At 54.9% G+C, this 22,862-nt stretch overlaps 3 protein-coding genes across 3 annotated transcripts; all 3 read left to right on the top strand.

The window, feature by feature from the left end:
- Positions 1–3,223: 3,223 nt before the first annotated feature.
- On the top strand, positions 3,224–4,975 carry LDBPK_331520 (hypothetical protein, conserved; the record flags this gene model as incomplete). Its single annotated transcript, XM_003863930.1, has 1 exon — positions 3,224–4,975. The coding sequence occupies one exon, from the start codon at positions 3,224–3,226 to the stop codon at positions 4,973–4,975; it is 1,752 nt and encodes a 583-aa protein (XP_003863978.1).
- Positions 4,976–10,226: 5,251 nt separating this feature from the next.
- Positions 10,227–12,263, top strand: LDBPK_331530 (hypothetical protein, conserved; the record flags this gene model as incomplete). The annotated part of the gene is made up of 1 exon (XM_003863931.1): positions 10,227–12,263. One exon carries the CDS (start codon positions 10,227–10,229, stop codon positions 12,261–12,263), a length of 2,037 nt encoding a protein of 678 aa, XP_003863979.1.
- Positions 12,264–19,440: 7,177 nt separating this feature from the next.
- On the top strand, positions 19,441–20,070 carry LDBPK_331540 (hypothetical protein, conserved; the record flags this gene model as incomplete). The annotated part of the gene is made up of 1 exon (XM_003863932.1): positions 19,441–20,070. The coding sequence occupies one exon, from the start codon at positions 19,441–19,443 to the stop codon at positions 20,068–20,070; it is 630 nt and encodes a 209-aa protein (XP_003863980.1).
- Between the last annotated feature and the right edge of the window lie 2,792 nt (positions 20,071–22,862).

Here is a 22,862-nt window from a genome sequence, read left to right on the forward strand (position 1 = left end):
AGCAAGGCACACGGGCAGGGTGCGCAGGGTCTCAGAAGGCCCTGACCTGAGGCTGGCCAACTTCCTCTCTTCGCCCATCCAGCATGCGAGTAACCCCCCCCCTCCCTGCCTACCACCCGCGCGGACGACGCCACCGCTTGTGCCCTCGAGCAGCACCCTGGCCGCGGCCCGCGTTGGATCGATGCGTGCAGTCCATCTGCGTCTCCGTGTGGGGCCGTTCACGGAGCACGCATGCGGAGAAGGGACGAGGAAGGGATGAGAAGAGCCCGTTCGGGGCATGACCCCGATGCAACGGCAGGGTGGCTCGTCCGAGACGACGACGGATGTAGCTGCAGTGCGGCAGAGGTGGATGAGCTGTGGCTGAGCGTGCGTATACGTTTGCCAGCTTGCTGGTGGCATAACGCCACGTTCGTAGTAAGAAAACGAGCTTCATCGACCCTTTATCTCAAGCACCTGGTGCGTCGTCATAGCCTCCTTGTCTAGCGCCCCCCTCTGCATCCTTCTCTCCCGTCTGCTCTCTCTATCTCTGCTTGCTCGCCAAGCCCCCTCTCCTTTCGTTTCCGTCGCCCTCACGTGGATTACGCTTTCCCCCAGCGTACTCTCTCTCTCTCATTGCGCGTCATCCTTATCGTCCGTTACCGTCTCTCCTTCACGAAGAAATCGGCGTTGATGCGGGGCCCACCAGCTCGAATTCGTAGCTGGTGTAGGCTGCGGTCCCCTCTGCAGCAGCCACGGTCAATGAAACGACGCTGGGAGGGAAGTGGCAGGAGGGTGGAGGCATCGCCAACTATGGCATCGTCCGGTCAATGCACGATCGCGGATAACAGAGAAGCGAGGTGAAGCGGAGGGAAGCGGGGGGAGGCTTGAAAGGCGAGGAAGTGGAAAGGGCGAGCAGGAGCGGGGGCCTGCACAGCGATCAATGATAGGAAGCCCAGCGCAAGAAACGTAGGGCAGTGACGCGCACGCACCCAGTGAGAAAATGCTAAAATAAACATTTGTTTCCTTTCTTATTTGGGTTTTTGCTTTGTGTGTGTTTGTGTGTCTGTGCCCGGATCGCTTACTGTTCTCTTCCTCTCTCCCTTTGACTTGTCGATTTCCCATCCAACGCGCACACATCCGGATGTGACGCGATTTACTTGCTGTACGTTTTCTTGTTCTCTTGGCTTGCGTAGCTCTTTTTGTTCACTCCCTTTTCGTTTTGGGTGTTTGCCTTGCGTGACACACGTTGCGCTGAGAAGTGTTGTGTGTATATATGTGTGTGTGTGTGTGGCCGTTGCTTTTCGCGTATTTCGGCTCTCCTCCTCTTTCTATGTAAACATGTTGTCGTCTTTGAATCTCTGTGGTGGTTTGTTTGTTCTTTAAGCTTAGGAGCTGCGACGTCTGCGTACGTGTGTTTGCGCTTTTATTTCACGTGGGATGCCGAGTAGGTCAGATTCCGGCGGCGTACCTGAGGAAGTAGCGGGCACCGGTCTGCTGCGGTGGTTGTCGCTGCCTCGTTGTTTACTGCTTTTTTGTTGTTGTTCAGTCGTCGCGTTTGGTCTCAGTGCACGAGTTGCCTTTTTTTTCTATGCTCTCAACTTGTACTTGGTGGACGCGGCACTTTGAATGTTGTTGCACGCGAGGTTTTCTGGTCACTCGTCTGGCTTCTTTTCGTTTTGTTTTCTGAATTCGTGTATGTGTGCTTGAGCAACGGCTGTCGTTGGATGACTGGAGAAGAGGGCATGGCGCGGCATTCGACACGCCTTACAGATGAGCCATCTGCTTACATTTTCGTTTTTTTTTTCTTTTTGCGGTTGCAAACCGCTTTCATCCTCCTCAGATGATGCTCATCACACGCGTATGAGAAGGACGTCTCTGTGCGTGCGCGCATACATCTTCCTTCTCCCGCTTGGCACTTGCGGAACGCCTTTTCTATTGCCTCTCTTTTTCAAGAATCATTGGCCAATCCGCAGCGGCACTCGTGTGCATTCCGCCCCGCGCCGTTTTTTCTGTTCCCCCCTCCCCTTCCCGTTGCCGTTCAGTGATCCCTGCACTGCTTTCCATTTTTGAGAATGGCCAGCACGTGTGAAAGTTTCTGTTTGTCCGCATTTTTTTTGCGTTGTCTTCCCTTCGCTCGCTCACTGCCCCCGCCCTCTCCAAACTTCCAAATCTCCGCCTTGCCCGTCTATGCCGCAGCTGCTCCGGCCTCATGTTTGTTTCCACTGTATTCTTAATCGTGTGTGCATCTCTCTCTTCGCGATGTAGGGCGCTCGCTTTTGTTTTTCTGCTTGGGTTTGTCTCAAACAGCGGATGCACGCACATGGGCACGCACACGCACACACACACAAACTCAGTCACGTGCAGGCCCACACTCACACTCGCTCGTCCGCACGCGTCAGGCGATCGATATCAGCTATGAGCAGGGAGGACCGAAACTCAGGCAGTACTCAAGGACCCGTAATAAAGCACGAAAGAAATCTAATAATCGCGAATACCTTCAGCACAGCCATAAAGAATGTGCTGTCGGCACCACCCGAGTCAGAGAAGAGCAAGCATGCACAGAGAGTGAGAAGCAAGAGGAGGTGGGCTCGCGGCGTCGGCGCAGGGGCTCTCACACTAATTAGCCACCACCACCTCTCCATCTCTCTCCATCCGTGGCTTTACTGGGGTCTTTTCTCGTCTCCGCCACTTGAAGCTGTCTCAGCTATCGCCCGCCCCACCCCTTGCTCCAGCGCAAGCTGTCATCTGTGCTCACGTCCCTGCATGCTGAGTATGCACGAAACGGGCAATGAGGGAGTATGTATTCTTTTTTTTTGTGGCTGAGCTCTTTGTGTGACTGTCGAGCTGTCGTGACAGGTACCTTAGTCATTTCTGCCGGGCACAACGCCTCAAGACCTACTTCGTCTCCGTTTCTGTGGCTCGCCCCTCTCTCTCTTCGCTCTTTTCTTTGTGTGTTGGGGGGATCTACATCCGGAAATACCGCGTTATCGTCTTCCCTCCCCGTGTCGCCTGTCCTTTCATCTCTCTCCCTCGCTTGCGCGTTCACTGTGTCACCCATGCCTGCTGCCCTTCACCGTTTCGCGCAGGCACTTTTGGATCTACGGGGGCGAGAGCAGGCGAACGTGCCCTCGGCACTGACGTAAGGAGGAAGAAACCGAAGGCGACCAAGGCACATGTAAGGCAACACACGCGCACACACACACGCGCAAACGCGGCAGCAGCAAAGGAGAGGGAGAAGAAGGTTATGTGGCGACCACGACGAGCGCAGGGCGTCGGAAGCGGGGAGGATATCCACCACCTGGTCAGCGCTGTACGTCGCCAGCGTATTCGCTCTTTGCCTTCATGCTTCGCAGTCGCAACGGAAATTGCCCGCCGCTGCTGCAGCTACTCGATCGAGTCCTTTCAAACCGACAGCACCGAGGCGAAGAATCCTTCTCGTGTTGTGGGTACCGCCCCGACAGAGATGCACGAGTGGCCAAGTGCGCTCGCCCCTCCCTCTCCAATTCCAGCGACGGAGAAAGCGGGCATCATTGCGGAGTGGGTGCCGGACGCCTTGGGCTACCATCTACCGCTTGGTTTGCGAGAGCGTTGGGAGCCTTCGTCCAGAGCCAGTCCAACTGAAGCGGGTGGCTTGAAGGCTTCTAACGATGCTGAGACCCACGGCACAGAGCAGCAAGAGCTTGAGGAGGTGTCAAGCGCTGGAGACCCGTGCGCGAGCAGCCGAGTCGGCGGCAGCGGCAGCGGCCATCGCAGTGTTCACTCCGACGGCCCCCCATTCTGCGGTCCTCTGCCCAACTTCGCTACGTCACCGGTGTTCGAATGGAAGCGGTGTCTGTGGCAGTGGCGTCCGGTGAAGATCACGTCTGCAGCAGGCACGCCACACCATACGAGCCTCACCGTCACCGTACCGATGTCATCCAGTGGAGAGAGACGATCTTTGCAGGACGAGACGCACTGCAGCGACGGCGACAAAAACGACCTCGCTGAAGGAGGGCTAGGCGAAAGCTCGCAAGTCTACCATCTTGTGCCGTTTTTACTCTGTCCGACGCTCGAGGTGTGCGCCACTCAGCCCCTCATGCATGATAGCCTGCGAGAGGAACTTGCGGCAGCCCAAAGCGCTTGCCATCATCGGCGCCGGTGTTGGTCAGAGGACGCGAAGCAGGACCGCCTTGGCACTCGCCACTGCCCAGCATACTCTGAGCGCGAGACTCGATTGTGGTCGATCACCATGCCTACTCCCGTTGGTGAGCTCGCTCTCTCCTCCCCGAAGGACGCTGACGGTGATGACGCGATCAAGCAGAGCACCATGCTTGAGCTGCCGACCTTCGCGATGATTGAAGGCGAGCCCCCAATGAGGGTAGGAGGGCGTATCAGAGCTTGCTGGGGCCGTGGAACCACCCGCCCAGCGCCGCCGGAAGCGGAGACATGGGAAGCCGCCACGGAAGCCGCGCGGGGTGAGCAAAGCGCCTCAGCCGGCAATGCCGCCGTCCCCTACGTCCACGTCTTCTGCTCTGAGATGAGCGCTGCGTGCAGCGAATCCCTTCTGTCGCAGACAAGCATCAAGGCGTCAGAGTCGCACACGCCCTCCTCATGCGACGTGTTGAGTCCGACGCTACCCCTCACGCGTCGCAATGTTGTGGGTGGGGGACTTGCGGAGCTCATTCTCGCCGTGGACCGTTACGCTGCCTTGATCGCACGCGGTGAGTTGGCGCTGTCCGCCGCCTGCTGGGCGACGCTCTGTGACACGAAGAACTGGTGGGTCGTGCAGCGCCTGCGCGTGTGCCCGCTGGAGATGGAGCGTGAGCTGGTCGCGGCCACTGAGGCACACAAACTCTGGCAGCAATACGCCGTTTCACGCAACAGCACCTTGGTGGGGAAGAGCAGCCACGGCATTTGCTTTTACGACTACCCTTTCTTGGCGAAGTGGCCACTTGGCCGACAAGAGACGATCAAAGCCACTGCGCCCATCAGAGCTCACACTCGCTGGCGTGTTTGAGGGAGCGGGTTGGGGAGGGGGAGGTCGAAAGAGGCGTTTGTGTGTGCATCGTAGGGGAAGCGAACGTGCAAACGCCTTGTCAGAATCGGGCGTGAGCGCGTACGCATACGTAGTCTTAGCCGTAGGGGAGTAGAGTACGCTCTCACCGAGACGTCTTCCTGCACGCCTCCCCTTTTTTCCATCACCCAGCACCACCGCTATCCCTTCCCTTCTCCGTGCCGCTGGTGAGAGAGAGAAACTCTATGTCTCCTCCCTTCTCTCGGCTCAGTCCGATGGCATCTCTTCTTCTGTGGTCCGCCGAGTGGATGTGTGGGCGCGTGCGCGTCTCACGCGCCCACACTCTCTTCCTCCTTTTGTGATTGCATGTGTTTTTGTTTGTCGTTTACTTTGTTCACATCTGCTACGCGTGCCGCCACCTCACAAGACGCCATCTGGCTTCTTTGTCGTCTTCTGCTTCTCTGCCCAGTGTGTGTGTGTGTGCTATCTGTCTCTCCTCCTGCTTCATGCAAGGCGAGGTGCAGACCGATCACACGCACGCACACGCCAAACCATTTCCATCGTCTCTCTCCCTCCCTCTACGGCTGTGATTTTCTTCCTCCTTTTTTTTCCTCCAGGGGCTTAGCAGTGGTTTGAATAGTGATGGTGATTGCATCTGCCCTCGGGCACCTCCCGCATGGTGCGCGTGTACGTCTGTGTGTGGATCTGTCTCCGAAGCCAACCACCCCTATGGATGGGGTGCTGTTCGTCAAGATGAGGAAGAGACTTTCCTGCTGCGCTTCTTCAGCCCCCGCCCCGCCCCAGGCAAACAGAAAAGAGCAGACCTACGTACAAGGCACAGCGGCGGCCAAGGCAGATGCGCCTCTCTGCCTAGCTTGGTACTCCCTATACCTGTACCTCCACCTTTCCGCCTTCCCCTCCTTGAACGGGAGTGACCGCAGGCGGCCGGCCCATCCACACATTTTTTCCCTCTCTCCTGGAGAGCATGCGCGCTCGCCTTCCGTCTCTTCGGCACGGTGCACGCCTCCCTTCCTTGTGTGACGGCGGCGCTGTGTGTGCCTTCTGCCCACTGCTCGAGTGCACGGACCCTTCCTCTTCCACCGCCACCATTCCCTGTCCGCTGAACAGGCAAGCCGCCACACTCATGCACGCAACGGGCCGTCAACCTGCGCCAACTTCCTCCCTCCCTCCCTCCCTCCCCTCTGACAGCCCTGCGATCACTTTCCTCTCTCTTTCATTAGCCCCTTACCGGCAGCTCAACCGCGCCACCACACCGACATCCCATTTTTGAACAACACGCGCACGCAAGCAAACCAAAGGGTAACTCGACGGAGCCCATCGCGAAGGAGGCAAAGGCAGCGAGCAGCGATCATACACGACACAAAAACGGAGAGCAGAGGAAACAAGGTGGTTTGTGCATCGAAACGCGCATACACAAGCACACACGCACGCACAGACTAATAAACGGCAACAAAACACGCACACACGTACACAGTAGAGAGTTCGGAGGACCTTGTACGACTCCCAGACGAGAAACACACCCACACAAAGGCATCCACGGAGAAGAGGCTGAGGGGTGAAGTGTTGGCCTGCGGGCCTTTGTTCTCTCCCTCTGCATCGGTGTCGCATCTCGCTTTCTGGCCACCGTGGACGACGGGGGGACTGTATTGCCCATAACCCCTGCGTTTCCTTGATCAGTCTCTGACGTTATTTCCCCCTGGACCTCCATCACGTGCCCCCGCCATCTCACGTTTTTTTCGTTGTTTTACTTGTTAAAGCTCGCGCTCTTCTTTCCCGCTTGGGCTCCTCTTCCATCTCACGCACACTTTCCATCTGTCCCTCCGTTCGCTGTATTCCGCACGCCCTTTCCTTCGCCCTCCCCCCCCCCGTCAATTTCGGTGGAGTTTTCGATTCTTCCGTTTTGCCCTTTTCTCGTTGCTGTTATCTGCTGGGAGCGCTTGTTGCCCTTTATCTCTTTTCCTCCGCTCTCCTCTACCTCTCTCTCCAACGCCTAACGTTGTGGCCTCACACGGCTCCCTCCCCCCTCCCTCTTCACCGACACGAAGCCTTCTTTCCTCGCCGCCCTCCTGCAGGTGCACCCACCATTAGTAGTAGTCGGGAACCTTTCGTGCTATTCCAGACAGAGGGAGCGGTAGACGTACCTTTGCCCGAGGCTCTCCACAAACCTTCCCCCTCCCCTACTCCTTCAGCCTGCCACGTCTCTCGCCCCTTTGATCTCGCTTATTCTTTTCTTTCCTTCTTAATTAGTCCGTGTGTGTGTGTGTGTCTTTCCTTGAGAAGGCGCTCTTCGTTGTACTTCGCACGGCTTTGCTTTTTTTTTTGCTTCATACTTCATTTCTTCGCTCGTGCATACTCTTCCACTTCACCTTCGCACTGTAGTTGCTCGTGTGTGTGTGTGTGTGTATATGTGTGTAGCTCTCGCTCTCGCTCTGCTTCTACGCATCGATCGGCACGCTTTACCTTCGTTACCTTCTCTATATACGTGTAGATGCCCTCTGGCTAAATTTACAGACTACCGAGGCCCGACACGCGCTCAGCACACAAACGTTGCCTCATCTGATCGAATTCCCTCCACCCCTCATCTCTTTATCTCTTTTTTTTTCGCCTCTTTCTTTTTCCCCCGTTTGCTAACGCACGCACACGCGTTACGCAAAGTGCAAACACCAACGAAGCGTATATACAAGCACATACATATACGCACCCGTAGAGAGAGCGCTCGCTCCTCCATTAGCGCTCCTTCATCGCACGATTTCCATTTCTGTTTTTTTTTTTGTTATTTGATTCCATCTCCATTTTCGTTCGCCGCATTTCATTTTCCCTGTTTTCCTCCGCATGCCCTACCCTCTTTGTGTCTGTCGTATTCTCTGCGTGCGTGTCTTCTCCATCGTGGCGATCGTCTCTTGAGTTCATCCCATCCTCCTCCCATTTCCTCACGGTTTGGCGTCTTCTTTTTTGTTTTGTTTTTCCCGTTTCCCCTGAAAGCCGCCGCACACACACACACACGCACACACACCACACCACATACACCCAACCGCCGCCCCGCATATCATTTCGTTTGCATTGTTTGGTTTTGTTTTGTTTTTGCTTGTTTCACCTCTGCTGTTATTATTACGCGCTATTTGCTCCCTCGTTATATATATATATATATACACGTGTGTGTGTGCGTGTGTGTGTGTGCTCGCGTGTGTGTTTCTCGATTTCCTTTTCTTCGACTTCCAGTCTTGTTGCTTTGCTGTTCTCCTCCTGGCATCTGACTTCGAGTCACACCTTCCCCCTCCCCTCCTCCTCTTCCGTTTCATTGAGTCCATCGCACTCCTTCGTGACTTAAGCGTACACCTCTTTGCCTTTTCTTTTTTTTTTTCACGATTATTCCCTCCTCCTCGCTTTGTGAGTTGCACCTACGCCATACGCCATAGCCGCTGCCGCCTCTTCTTCCCTTCAGCACACATCTCCATCTCCTCTCCCACCGCTCTCTCCTTAGGGTTGTGGGTTCGTTCTCGCTTTACTTTTATTGTTCCTTCCTGTGTCTCTTTACTCTTGACCCTTTTCACCGATTGCTCACCACCACCACCACCGACTCAGCTGCGCTCGCGTCTCACTGTTCGCTCGATTCGTTTTCGTTTTTTTTTTCGGTTGTCATCTCTGGTATTTCCCATTTGTCTCTCTGTTGTCGCCTACGCTGCTCCTCTTCACTGTGTCAACTTTCTCCGCTCGATCATCTCGTGCATCGACAAGGGTGGTGAGGTCAACCAAAGCAAAAAAAAAAAAAACATTGGACGTCTGCGTCCGTGTGTGTGTTTGTGTGTGCGTGCGTGCGTGTGTCTACAGTCGTGGCGGATTCGTTCGCGTCTCCCCCTCCCCTCCGCCCTGGCACCTGCCAAACGGCCCAATATAATCACCTACGCGCGCACAAGCTCAGGTGCGGCGATACGCGCCTCGTCACCCTCTGTGTGTGTGTGCGTGTGTCTTCTTTCCTGTTGCCTGTTGTCAACATATATATATATGTTCGAGGAGGAGTTTCCAGCGTGAGGTGCGGAATCAAACACTCGAAAAAAACGAAAGCACGCCGGGCAGGAGTAGAGGGCAATTTAGCACTAGAGGGAAGCGGTGCGCATTCACTTGAGTCTCGGTGTTTTTTTTTTTGGGCGTCTTCCTGCCTGCCTGTGTGTGTGTGCGCGCGCGCTCTCCACCCCTCCCTCCCTTTTTATTGGTAGCAAGAGTCACCTGTTCTCATCCACAACTCTCGAATCCCATCTACACTTACTTTCATTAGCTCTTTCTACGTTTTCTTATTTCTTTGTCGCGCTCGGTCTCTCTTGGGCTCTTGTCCACTGTTTTCCTTATATGAGTATCGTGCCTCTCGAGGTTTGCTGTTATTTCTCCATTAGCCCCCCTCCTCATTCCACCAGCTCGTGCCCTACCGCCTCCCTCTTTTCCCGCCGCTTTTTTTCCTATCACAGCTTGCGAGGTACAGTCGTGCGTGGTTCCCCCTCCCCTTGCGTGAGTGCGCGCTTGCAAGGATCTACACGATCACGACTTTCGTCTCGTTTAGGCGTTCGCTCTTTTCCTCTCTCATCCGCCCTAATAGACGCGACCACAAACAGGCGCTTGTACGCTCTTGCACGCGAAACCACACGCAAGCACTCCACCTCGTGAAGATATCCTCTTCCCTTTTTGACTTGTGCATGTTTTGCTGAACCTTATTTTTTCTCTGGTATCCGTTACGACACTTTCTTTGTGTGTATGTGTGGTGCTGGTGGCGTTTGATTTGCATACGGACGTGTTCATCTGTGTTTATGGTTGTGACTAGCCTGAGTGTTGCGATCGCCCTCTCTCCGTGCGCGTTTTCCTTTTTTTTTTGCTTGGCCTCTCTCTGTGTCGTTTGCTTTTACTAACGGCTCAGTGTCCTCCCTTTTTATCTCCTTTTTCCTCTTTGACGCCCAACCCTCACTCGTCCTACACTCTCTTCCTCACGGCCTTGTTCACTAGTCCGAAACCGTCGCCGCCACCCCACCTCTCTCTCTTTCACCTCTCTTTGACGGCGGCGTCGCTGTTTGTCGTCGTTGCTGTAGCTCCGTGCTGCCACCTCGAGTGCAGGTTTACATGGGGTCAGCCCCTTGCCGAGGCCCTCTTGTCCAAAAGAAGTTCGGCGATCGCGCTGCTCCCTGTAGTGTGTGTGTGTGTCTTCTTATTTCTCTTTGAGTGAGCAGCGTCGTAACGCAGCCAGGCAGCCATGTATAACTTCTTCACCGGCGTCAATGCGCCCTCGACTCCACCGCAGAAGCAGCCGCAAGCCGAGCCATCACTACCACCCTCGGCCTGTCATCACCACGTAGCCGCAAGCTCCCTCCTTGATGGCATGACGACACACAGCGCATCCCTGTGGCTTCTCAACGCTGCACAGCACCCTCCGCTCTCATACGCGCGCAGTGGTGGTGGCGGCGGCAACTTAGCAGGAGCAGAACAGGAGAAATGGACGACTGCTTCTAATTTTTACAGCACCTTTCCAACGTCTGCTGCCCCGCCCTCCAGCAGCGGTGTGCAAAGCCTCCACGGCGTCGGTCAGCAGCCAGCGCAGCAGCCACACCCGTACTTATGCACCTCTATCCTTCAATCACACGAGCACGTGGGAAGCAGCGCCACACCCGTTCCGGGCCTGTCATCGCGGTTGCCGTTGCAGGAACATCTGTCGTCGACTTGCGTCACGCTCAGGGGGGAGTCCCTTCGCGTGCAGTTCGACGGCGCCCCCTACTCGCCCTTCGCGTCGACTAATGTAAGCACAGCTTCGCAGCCGCCTGAAGCTATGCACAGTAACCAACAGTACTACGACAGCATGAGTCATCACAGACGTTACAGCGCATCCAGTGCGAGTAGTATACGGCACACTCTGCAGGTGTCTGCGTCGCCGGAGCAGCAGCACCAACAGCAGCGACTACCGATCTCCAGCAGTGCGTGGGCCGCTGCTACCCCCGCCACTGCTACGCCGGCCTCGCTCTTTGCGTCCTCCTTCATCCGATCCTTGACAAGCACGACCTATCCTTGGTACTCCTGTGATTTGAGTGGCAATGCCCTGCCGACGCTGCCGGCTGCCGTCCCAGCGCCATATGTAAGTGGAACGACGCTGCCCATGTCTAGCCAGTCGCAGGCAACCTACTCGGTCATGCCGCAACCACCGAAAAGTGGACAGCCTTGTTCATCTACCGCACACCCTACCCTGCACTCGATCATGATCGTCCACCCGACCCTGGACAGGGGCACAGCGGCAATTTTGCAGGCATCCACAGACGCGGTGAACACGCCGCTCCATTGCTTGACGGACCTCAAAGCGTCTGAAATTTCCGGCACAACGCATTACCTTGAAGCCGTGCAAGGTGGCGGCAGCGTTGGCGACAACTTGAAGCAGTCCTACCCGTCATCGATTCCCACGGTGTCGCGCCAGCCACAGCCGCCGCTTCAGCAATACTGCCTGCAGCCTACTTCACAGCAGCAGCAGAGTCAGCAGTTGGCCGCGGAGCAGTCGCCAGTGTACTCCTGCCTCCTCACGAACGACGGGAACATCAGCCATTTTGTCAGCCATACCACGGTGGCTGGTGCAATCATCCAGCCACCTTCTTCGATGCTGAACGGCGTCGCGTCCTTGGCCTCGCTCAACTCGGGTGCCGCTGGTGCTGGGCGAAGCGGAGCATGGCAACAGCCATCCACCGCGGATATGGGCAGCTACAATGATCAGAGTAGTAAGCTCCAGCTCCAGCAGCAGCAGCAGCAGCAACTACGCCCGGTCAGCGCTGCACGGCCGGTTACCGACACGCGTGGAATCGCTCGCCGAAACCGCGACAGGGCTGTTCTCTTCGTGGGGCAGCTCAACTATGAGGCGACGGAGGCTGATGTATCGCAGGTGTTCTCTTGCTACGGCAAGCCGCTGAGCGTGGTGGTACTGAAAGACAAGGGCAAGGCGGCGAAAAAAGGCGGCGCTGGAGGTATCAGCGGCGGCAGTGCAACAACGCACCGTAAAGTCGGTGGCTCGGCATTTGTCACATATGGGACCACGCTGGAGGCCGACACAGCCATCGTGGCGCTTCACGGTCGGTACAATGCCAAGGACGATGATGCCGAGAACGTCGACAATTCCAAGTATCTGCAGGTAAGCTACGGCCAGCAAACGGGGCTGATCTCAGCATTTGGCATGATGCACGCCGAGAAGCTGCACGCCTCGAAGCCGGAGAATCCAATTCCGTTGTTGGTGAAGGGCCGCACAAACGGAAAGTCGTGAAGCCCACGAAGCCGAATGAGCGGGCGAGAGAGCGCGTTTGGTAGTCAAGCGCTGAACGGAAACGCGGAAGAGGCTCTGCAGAAGCGGCGCCAGACGCGAACGTGGCTTCTTTGACAATATCTTCTTTTTTTTTCGGAGAAGCGCGGAGTGCGAGCAAAGAACACGGCGAGGGGGAGATGCACGCGGGTGCACAGCAGCGCACATGGCGTGCAAATGAGAGGCATTCTTTCGCATGTGTGTATGGACTGGTAAGTGAGAGCGCATGTGTGGTCTCCTACCTTTTTTTTCCGTCTCTCCTCGGGATCCCTGATGACCGTGGCGGAGGGGGACACCTCAGTGCCCAGCACCCCAGCCCTATGTAGGGAAAAGCCAGGCCGCTCCTCTATCCCCTGCCAATGCCGAGCCACTGCTGGTCGTGGCAGGGCCAAGTGCTTACGATGTGGGGAGGTCAGAGCGATGTGCCACTACTGGTGTCGGCGGTGTGGTTCTGGATAGCGTTGCATCGGAGCGACCTGCAACAGCGAGCACGTTTGTACGAGTCCATATGGGCAAGGTATCATCATGACTGGAGCTCATCTCACCCGGCCCTCGCACTGCCCACTGGTGCGGAAAGCCGGGGCCACCCCGAGGGGGCAGCGCCAGGTGGCGAGCGGCATGATGGGAGGAGCAGTTGTGAGGCGACCCGTGAGGCGGGGGTAGGCAGATTATGAGGCCGAGGCCGTGCTGTTATAGCTGAGCCTTCATTGCTGTAACGCGTGTCTATGGCTGCTTCGCATCAGGCGATGGGCCTCGTGGCAGGCCGAGGTTTAGAGTGGCGTTCGACTCCCGTTGTGTGGCAGCACAGATAGTGGAAGCGAAAACTCTCATCAATCTGTCAGCCCCACTTCAGTTCGACTTTTTGTCTTGTGGTTCATTGCCCCCTTCCCTCGTCCCCCCTCTCGCGACTGCTTCCAGAGCTCATTTTTTGTCGATGTCACACCCTCGCCCTCTTTCCTCTCTCCCCCTCGCGGTATTGCAGAACGGATGCTATCATGATTCGTCGACACTTCTTCGTTGCGGTGGTATATAGATGTGGGTGTCTTTTTTCTTTTTGTGCCGTGGACGAGTCTTGCTGCTACCTCCTCCCTCCCAATACCTCCGCCGCCGGGCCCTTCCCCCTCTCCCAGCTCCCACTCAAAACCCTCATCAGCACCTTCACACATTTGTAAGTCGTTTGTTTCTTGTTGATTTTGGATTCCTGCCCCTCTCCCCGTGCCTCTCCCCAGTCTTGGCTTTCCTTTTTCCAAGGCTGTCATCCGTATGCTGTAGTGCTTGCCCACGTGTGACAAATCGAATCTGGGGTCGAGGGAGTGTGGTGTGGCTCACCTTTTTCTTATGATTTGTGCCGAGGTACTCTTGTTGCTCTAGATACGTGTGTGTCTGTCAGCCCTTTGCCTCTTCCTTCGCAGTCAGCAACTGAAAACGGGCTTAGAGGGTATGGTACATGTGGGCGCACACACACACATGCATACACATATCAAGAACTGTCATCAATGCTGTATGCACTTGGCGTTGCATACTCCGCACAAGCCTTTTTTTTTGGCTTGCGGTTCTTCGTTTGTCTTCTCGAATCCAATCCTGCTCCTCTCCCTCCTCTCCCCTTTTCTTCTGCGAATCCTCTTTCCCTTTGCGTGTGCGTGGGCGTGTGAGCGTTTCTCTCGCTCTTTGTGTCTCCTCCCTCCGTTCTGTGGTCCCATTCGATACCCCTCAGTCCTCACTGTCCCCCTCCACGGCATTTTAGTTGTGTGTGTGTGTGTGTGTTTCTTTATTCCTCTTATTTTTTCTTTCGTCGTGCGGCGATGTCTTTTCCATGTTCCTCGCGCTCTCTCGCTCTCTTTATGTTTGGTGTTATTGGTCGCTGTTTTGTGTGACTTCTCTCATCGCTTATTGTTTCGTGTTTGGTCTCTCTCCCTCCCTCCCCTAGCCTTTTTTTCTTTTGGTCTTCCCCCGGGCCGCGACACGTGTGAGCGCGGCAAGCAGTGATGCCGACGCTCTCTCCACCCCCTCCCTTCCCCTCCTCCTCGTCCTCTTCGCATCCCCTTCACTGTTTTATATGCGTGCGTCTGGGCGCCGAGATGTGTTCTTGGGTGAGTGTGGCGGCTGTGCAGAGGCCTTTTCAGTCTTTTGTAGAGGACGCGCTCATGCATCGCTTTTTTCTTTCTCTTCTCATATTAGGGGATCGACTGTCGTGCCCGCGCATCTCCGTAAGTAAAGGCGCCTTCACTGCTCCTTTTTTTATTCCTTGTCCGTATACTCGTATAGATGCCGCTGTGCACTAGTACGCGTGTGTGTACACTGGCACGCAGCACTGCAGGCAAGGAAAAGCATTTTTAAAAAGAAGGCATACCGTCATGTCGGCACAGAGGTAAGACTTCACGTATGAAACTTTATGTTGTTGTTTTCCCGCTTTCCCTCTCCGTGCCCTTCGCTCCGTTTCTTTTGTTCCTTGTTATTAGTGTGTTGATATCGCTGATGGTGCTGATGGCTGCTCTCCTGTGCCCTCCGCTCGGCACACAGTCACGCACGCTTGGCTATTCGGAAAGAAGTAGAAGGCGAAACGGAAAGAAGTTGTTGTGTTACTACACTTTTACATGCTTACATGTGTAGGTTCGTCCGCACATCGACTCGTCTACCACGCCCAATTCAAACACTCGTGAGTATCGGCAAAACCCGTCGTTCACTCCTCCCTCTCTGCATGCTCCCCTCCCCCGACAGGCCCTCAGTTTTGCTGCTCTTGAAACCACACCATCATTTGTTGGATGATGTCTTACGCGCGCCTCATGTCTCTTCTCGATGCTCGGCCCTGCACAGTATATGTGCATGAAAAGGCGAGAGGCGGAACCACAATGATGAGCGCCCTACAAGAGGCAGAGAGGGCGAAGAAGAAAAAGGAGAAGAGAGAGGCAGCCCCGTGAGGCACTACCAAGCCAAACGGAGAACTACAGCATCTCTTTCTTTGCTGGTGTTTTCTCCCTTTTCGTAAGTGTGCATGTGTGTGTGTGTGTGTGTATGTATTGCGCCTTCTTTATTTCACCTTCTGTTTGTGGACGTCTCGGTCACTTGCTCATTTTTTGTGTGTTCCTCCTCTCAGGTCGCCTTCACTCTCCTATACGATTCCCTAATCCCGCTTCTCCTCCACCCCAAACCCCAGCCCTAACTTATGTTATTTTCCCATCTCTTTCTCTACGGCCGCCCTTCTTTTTCGAGCGTTAAGCTGTCTTCCCTCACCCCATGCTTGCCCCCACTATGCCTTTCTGATTCTCTTGCCCCCCCCTGTGCACTTGCCCTCGCCTTGTGTTCATGTCTTTGTGCGTCTATCGGCACCTATTTCCTCTGTTCACGTCCACTTTCTGTGGTGCTTGTGTGTGTGTGTGTGTGTGTGTGTGTTTCGTTCATCTTTTCTGTTTGTTCGCCTCCCCTCCCCCTCCTTGATATGCCCGCGTGTGCGTGCGTGTCTGTGTTTGTGGGGTGGGGGATGGAAGCGCGGAAGCTGCTGCAAGACATGTAATGATGCTGGGCCGATCTACCTCGCGAGAGAAAAATAAAGGCGAAAGATGGGAAAAGAGAAGGAGCTATATATGTGTGTGTATGAGGTTCATCTTCCCTCTGTCTTGCCACATCACTCTCCATGCAGCGGATGCATCACCCCTTCCTCCCGTTGTCGCCTTGCAGGCGGAAGCTGACATCGTCGCGTAGCCTCGTGTGCTCTCTTCTCTCTCAGCGTTCTCTCCTTTTGGGGGAGGGGGAAAAAATGACGGATGCATGTGTTCAGAGCCATTTGGCTGCTTTTCTTTGTCTTCCCCTCGTTACAGTGTGCACATTCATCAACACCTTCCAGTATATCGGGGCTGGCCTCCTCCGCCTCTGCACACGCAGACTCCCCTCTTTCGACCAGGAAGCCGTGTGTCTCTCCATTTTTATTCCAGGAAAAAGCAGAGAAGAGAGTTGTTTGATGGCGTCCCCTTTCCTACCCCCTTTCCTGGGACTCTACCCTTTGGGATGTATGTGCTTGTCTGTCTCCTCTGCCAGGATCCCCCTCCTTTGCTCTCCCTCTCTCTCAATTCTCTCGTTCTCGTTACGCAACGCCACACAGCCTCCCTGTTCTCCGACTCCCGCTCTTTCTGTCTGGATATGTGCTCTTTTTTTTTTGTGCGTACGTGTTTTCTGTTCCCTCTCTATCAGTCTTAGTGCGTTGTGCGCACTTTCACTGTTACGTCGCGTGTGCCATTCTTGTCATATTTAGTGATGTCTTTCTGTCGTGAGTGCGCATGCGTCTGTGTGGCGGGCGAGTCCTTTCTCCCTCACGAACGCGCTTGCGACGAGGTCGTCACCCCCTTCACTGATTCAGCCCCCGTCCCCCCCCCCAAATGACCCTTCCCCCTCTTCTCCATAGTGGTACTTTTTTTCCTTCTCTCCATCTCTTGCCTCTGATTCGTTGAAGTCCCCCTCGCTCGCACTGTTCTTCTTTATCCCCCCCCCTTCCCTTTACTCGTCATCCCGGAGCATGCTCTCTTTCTTCATGCGTTGCGTCTTGTTTTTTGTGGATGTTGTTCTTGAAGAAAAAAAATCATCCGCATTGAATCAGGCTTCAGACTCCTTGGTGCCTCTCCCTCTCTCCTCGCTGTGGGTGCGTGTGCGAGGGCGAGGGTGACTAGGCACGGTTCACTCCATTTTTTCTGTGCTGCCCAGGGGCGCCCTCTCCCTCTCTGTTGCCTCCTTAGAGCATCGATGCGGCGATACACAGCCGAGCTGTGGCCCAATGCATTTGTTTGCCTTTTTTTATTCTTGGTCTTTCTCTTCTCTCCGAGTGTGCGTCACCATTCTGGAAGCTGTAGTGGTGCTTGTCTCATGCTTTTTTACTTTTTTTTCGCTTGTTTGCTTCCCTTCCTACCTCTCTTGCCGGCCGTCTTTCCCTCCTCCTCCCCCCTTTCCGTCCCATCTCCTCTCCTCACGTCTCTGCTACGCATTCGCGTACCGAACTCAGCCGCCTCATCCTCTCTCTTTCTCGTTTGCTTGTTTGTTTTTCATGTTTATTTCGCTTCTTTTACTTGCACAGCCAATACATGCAAGCAGAGAACAGTAGCCAAATAAGTTACTATATGAGCACTTGAGAAGCACGCCACGAAAAGCACGTCATCACTGTCGCCTCCTCCTCACCCCCACACACACACACACAATAAAAAAAAACTCAAACAAGCGAACACGATCAATCGTCACCGGGTCCCAAAACGCAAACCAAGTCCCGCAGTTTTGCCAGCTTCGCATCCCTTTAGTGATCGCACCCGCAAATCACTCGCCCATACACGAGCTCATGCTCCCATCTTCTCTGCGTATGTGTGCTTCCCAGCTGCAACCTATGTTTCCCTTTGGCAAACGCTCGATGCACAAGCTTCCACCTCCGCCTCTCTCTCTCGATCCCTTTTTAGAGCACACTGCCCCTCCCCGGGCCATCGGCGTTTTCCTATACGGAAATCCGCCCCCTCCACCGCACCACTGCGCCCCCTCTCCTCTTCTCTCTACGCAGTAGCTCTGCTCTCGGTACCAGCGCCGTCGTTCTCTCTCGGCTTCGCTGCGCTCTCACGCACTCATTAACCTCTCTCGCTTCCTTGGACCTTTTCTACGCTCTGAATTGCTCACCTCCTCTCGCTCCCGCTCGCATATTTTTTGTCTGCTGCTGCTGCTGCCTCTGCTGCTCTTTCTTTGTCGGCCCGAGCAGGCTTTTCTTTTTCCGGCGTTGATGACGAAAAAAACTCGCAGAAACCACATAGAAAGGCAGCGACCTTCAAGAGCTGTATCGATGGGATCCGTAGCGTCTTGCGATCGCCCTCAACTCCCTCTCTGCCTCTGTCCCCTTGACAGCTGCAAGGCACGCTCTCCCGCCTCCTCTAATCGCTTGTGGACCCCTCGCCCACACCTCACACACCGAAGTACTCTGGCCGCGAGTACTCGCACGCACACATATATATAGGGCACACTGCCCACACCTCTCGCACCCCATCAAGAGCGAATGGGGCAGTACACACGCGACGAGTGGTCGCTGTAGCGGCGCTGCTTCGCTGCATAACCCCCGACGCCACGCGTTGAGCTCGGTGTGCGCGTGCCGGGCTCGGGTCTGGATGGGCGGTCGCATGCTCACGGTCTGCGGACCCGATGGCGAGGGGGTCTCCCTCGACGAGCGCACCCGCGTCTCCGTGCAGATCGCACCCGGGGGGACTTGGCACCTGAGCCAAAGATGACGGCTGCAGGAAGCGCAGGGCTTGTCGGCGCCGGGCACATGTAGCGATGGCAGAGGCAGGCGGCGTAGAAGACGCAGCCACACACCCCTCAGGATACGGCAGGATGCGTGCGCTCAGCAGACAAACTGTGAGTCGCCGTGCCTCGCGGGCGGCTAATGGTGTACGCGGGCAGGGCGAAGGGGTGGTGCACACGAAGGGGTGCGTTGGAGACGTCGACTCGAACTAGCAGCACGCGAGTAAAATGGCCAGACCAAAGGCCAAGTACAAACCGCTAAACGACCTGGGGAGCATCCCCGACATTCACGGGCATGTGCACACCGCTACTCCCGGTGGCTGGATGAGATCCCAGCACCCCCTCCCCCCTCTGTGTGTATGTGGGGATGTGGATGCGCGTATGTGTGTCTGCCCCTCTCTCAACCCTCTGTCACTGCAGTCTCTCTCTCTCCCCTCCCCTGTTTGCGGTGAATAGCACACACTCTCCTCAGCTATTTTCTTCGTTTTTTTTTTTTCTTTTTTTTTGTTTTCGTTGTCCTTTCGTGTCTTTCTTCTCGTTTGGGGGGGAATCGTCTCATCACCTGCGCATCAGTGCTGTGTGTTTCCCGTTCACTCAGCCCCTCTCCCTTTCCTCACGCGTACTCGGTCCGTCACGCACCAGCATACCCCCACCCATAGCCCAACGCCCTCCCTACCTACCCCTTTCCTCCCTTCCCCTTTGAGCACAACCCCCCCCCTCTTCTTCACTGTCCCACATACCGACCACTCTCTCCGGCCTCGGCTCACACGCGGCACCGACGGATCATCCTGAGAGACTGCTCTCCATTAGGCGGATCGCACATAAAAGGAGGAACAAAGAGGAAGCACGTAAGCCCCCTCAACGTAAACGATTGCACGCAGTCCAGAAAATGTACATGCATCCGATGGGCCAGCCCATGGGCCACCCGCTCGTGCCGCCAACGATCGTGAGCGGCGCCTACCAGGTCAATGCGATTCCCGTCGTGCAACAGCAGTTTGTGTACACGGCACAGCCGATGGTGGCGCCACAGCCCATGATTCAGAGCGTTCCTGCTGCCACGCCAATGTACTCGGTGGCGCCGCCACGTCGGCAGAAGAACAAAGGCAACGCCGTGCTGTTTGTAGGGCAGCTGAACTACGATGTAACGGAGAAGGATGTGCGCGATCTCTTCTCGTACTACGGCCACGTCGTGAACGTTGTGCTTCTGAAGGACACCAAGCGCAACAACGGCAAAGGCGCGTCCACGCAGCCGAAGAACAACAAACACGTCGTCGGCAGCTCCGCCTTCGTGACGTACCCGACGACCGCCGAGGCGGACTTGGCCATCATGTCTCTGCACAACCGTTACTGCATGGACAACCGCGACAAGCCCGTGCAAGTGTCCTACTGCCAGAAGACGGACATCATCTCCGACTTCGGCTACCGCCATGCACTGCAGCTGCACTCCGAGAACCCTGCCAACCCAATCCCTAGCATCACACCTACACCCTCCGTCGCCTACGCCATAAAGTTCGCGTAAAGCATAGAGATAGAACAAAGTGAATCAAGCGAAAGTGGCCACGCGCCTTGTGTGTGGCGGTTTAATGCACTCGACTGCGCGTGGGCATGCAGACTTTTTTTTTCGTTGGCACGTACCTAGGGCGGGCGCAGTGCGGGAAGGCGATTCGCACGATAAAAGCTGAAAAGCACCAGAGAGGCTTGGGGTAAACGTCGTTTAGGAGGCAAGACAATAGTGAGGCGTGCGCATGTGTACGCTACGAAGGCAGCTAGGCGGCAGCGCAGGAGGTGAAACACGCACACGCACACACACACACATAGACACGCATATGCACACCCTGCCCCTCTCTTATCTTTCGCAAGCTGCGCATGGGTGCATGTGTGTGGCGCATACCTATTGTTTTATCGCTGTCAGGTTCTCTTTTGCTTGTCTCTTTTCTGTTCCGCATTTTGTGTGTCTGTCTCTGTGTGTGTGTGTGTGTGTGTCTTAGCGTTGTCGACCACATCACTCTCTGTCGGAATTTGGCTCCGTGTGCGCGTTCCATCACAATTTTGTGTTTGTCTGCGGCGGAGATCTGCTGCCGATGTTCTCTTCAAGTGTCTTCATTGCCGCCTGGTCCTCTGCTTGTCTCCTCTCCCACTCGCTGCGTCGTTCCCCCTATGCACAGTTGGCCGTGTGCGGGTGTGCCTCTGCCTGTGAGATGGCGAAATGGGCAACGACATATTCAGCGCTCGCTGGGTTGTCGGCGCGTGCATGTATGCGTGAGTGCGTCTTTTTGGGGCCCTCTTGCTCTCCTTTATGATCAAGTGTCACGCTGTTTGTTGCTGTTTCTCCTCCTCCGCTCTCTGAATCAAAGCTGGACGATCACTTTCCCTGTGTTGTGCTTTTCTACCTTCCCATCACCTCGTGAGAGCTTCGGCTGCAGCTCACCCTCACTCTCTCGTCTTCCCTCCTTTCTCACAATCAGCCTCGCAACTTTTCCCTTTTCTCCGTGGTTTGGTTTTCGTCCCTCTCTCTTTTCCTCTTTACACAAACTCGTAAAATAAACCCAGAAAAAAAACTGTGCAGAATCGTGTGTGTGTGTGTGCATGTGTATGTGCGTCCCTGTGTTTGTGTGTGTGGTTGCCATACCGTTGTTTGCTCGTTTTTTTTCCGCTGGCTTCATTCTTGCTTCCCCTCCTTTGTGTGTGTGTGTGTGTGTGTGTGTGCGTGTGTCTGCGTGCGTGTTTGTGGCTCTTTTCGTTTTCATTTTCTCTGTCCTCCTGCTGGGACAACAGAAGTCTGAGAGTCATACACACTGGCGTGGCGCGCACGTACGCAGAGGCCCCGCCCCACCCCGCCCACCTGCCCACCTGCCCCTCACTAACCCGCTCAGCGGGCTTGCATCAACGAAAGTGGGGGAGAACGCTGGAAGTGGAGGCACATTGATTTTTTTGTCCTCCTCATCTTCCTCGCTTCCCTCTTTTGTTTCTCGTTTTCTGCTTTTTTTGCGTTCTTCCTTTGCGTTTTATTGCTCCCCATCACCATGTGCCGCTTTCTTGGTTGCCTTGTGTTCGCTTCTCTTTGCTGTTTGTGTTGTCGGAGTCGTTGGCGTGTTTCACACAGGCACAGCGAAATGCTTCTTTGTTGTTGTTGTTCGTCGTTGTTGTTTGCTTGTTTTGTTTGCGCGTAACAATGCAGGAAGCACCCTTGCTCATGACCGCATATAATGTTATCTTTCCGTTGCCTGTCTCTTCTTCTACCCCTTTTGTGTGTGTGAGTGTGTGCGTGTGTGTGTTGTTTTCGCTGGTCATTTTCTTTGTTGTTGTTGGTCTTCCTCTTGTTTGGTTTTCTCTCTTTCCTTCGTGGTCTAACACGCATTGCAGTATGGGCTCTGTCGTCGTTGTTGTTTTGCTGACATGTGCGCGACGGTGGCACGCTTGTGTTTTCCGTTGTTCGTGTATGCCTTCCACATCTCTCTCCCTCTATATATATATATATATTTATATGTCTCTCTCCCTTACTCTTTCGCTCGCACCTTTTCACTTGCCTTGTCAGCTCCTCTGGTTCGTTTTTTTTTGTGTTCTTGCTTTGCTGTCGTCTTCTTTTCTATTTATTATTGTTTGGTTTGCTTGTTTTCGCCCCGTTTCATTTTTGTGTCCCTCTCTCCCCTTTCCCCCCCCTCCCCCTTTATGGTTTGTTTTTCACTGATTTCGGCTTCACTTTGCTGTCGATAGATACAAAGAGAGCAACGAAAAAAAAAACAGTAAAGTGCACTGTACCTCTACTTGCCTGGTGTGTGTGTGTGTGTGTGTGTATTCCTCTGTTTGTTTTGTTCCTCGACACTCTTCTTTTCCTTTGTTGTTGCTGTCTCCTGTTACCGTGCTTTCCACGTCGTTGCCGTTGGTGTGTGTGTGTGTGTCTTTTTCTTTATGCTTTGTTCCCCTTTTGTGTTTTGATTGTTTTTCCCTCTCCTGTGAACTAGTTTCAGGTGCGTCTCAGTTGCGCCTGTGTGTGCATGGGTGTGCGCGTGATGTGGATGTAAACCATCACCCACTCCCCTTTCCAGGTGGTCGCATCACTGTCATCCATGCTTTTTTTCTTTTCCATCGTTTGTGTGTTCCTTTACTGGTTTTCCCCCTTTGCCGAGCACCTTTACCCACTCGTCTCTTGCGGAAGCTGCTTGCCTTCTCTGTCTGTGTCTCCGCGTGGTCTATAGGTATTCTGATGTCGCTCATCCGTTGCCTTTCCTTCCAGCGTTCTTTGTATACCGCTGCTCTTTGTTTTTTTTTTTGCTTTGCTGTGTTGGCCCCTCATGTTTGTGGTTGCCGTCT

The sequence above is a fragment of the Leishmania donovani genome, chromosome 33 (genome assembly GCF_000227135.1).
Source record: "Leishmania donovani BPK282A1 complete genome, chromosome 33".
In the NCBI taxonomy this organism is placed as follows: domain Eukaryota; phylum Euglenozoa; class Kinetoplastea; order Trypanosomatida; family Trypanosomatidae; genus Leishmania; species Leishmania donovani.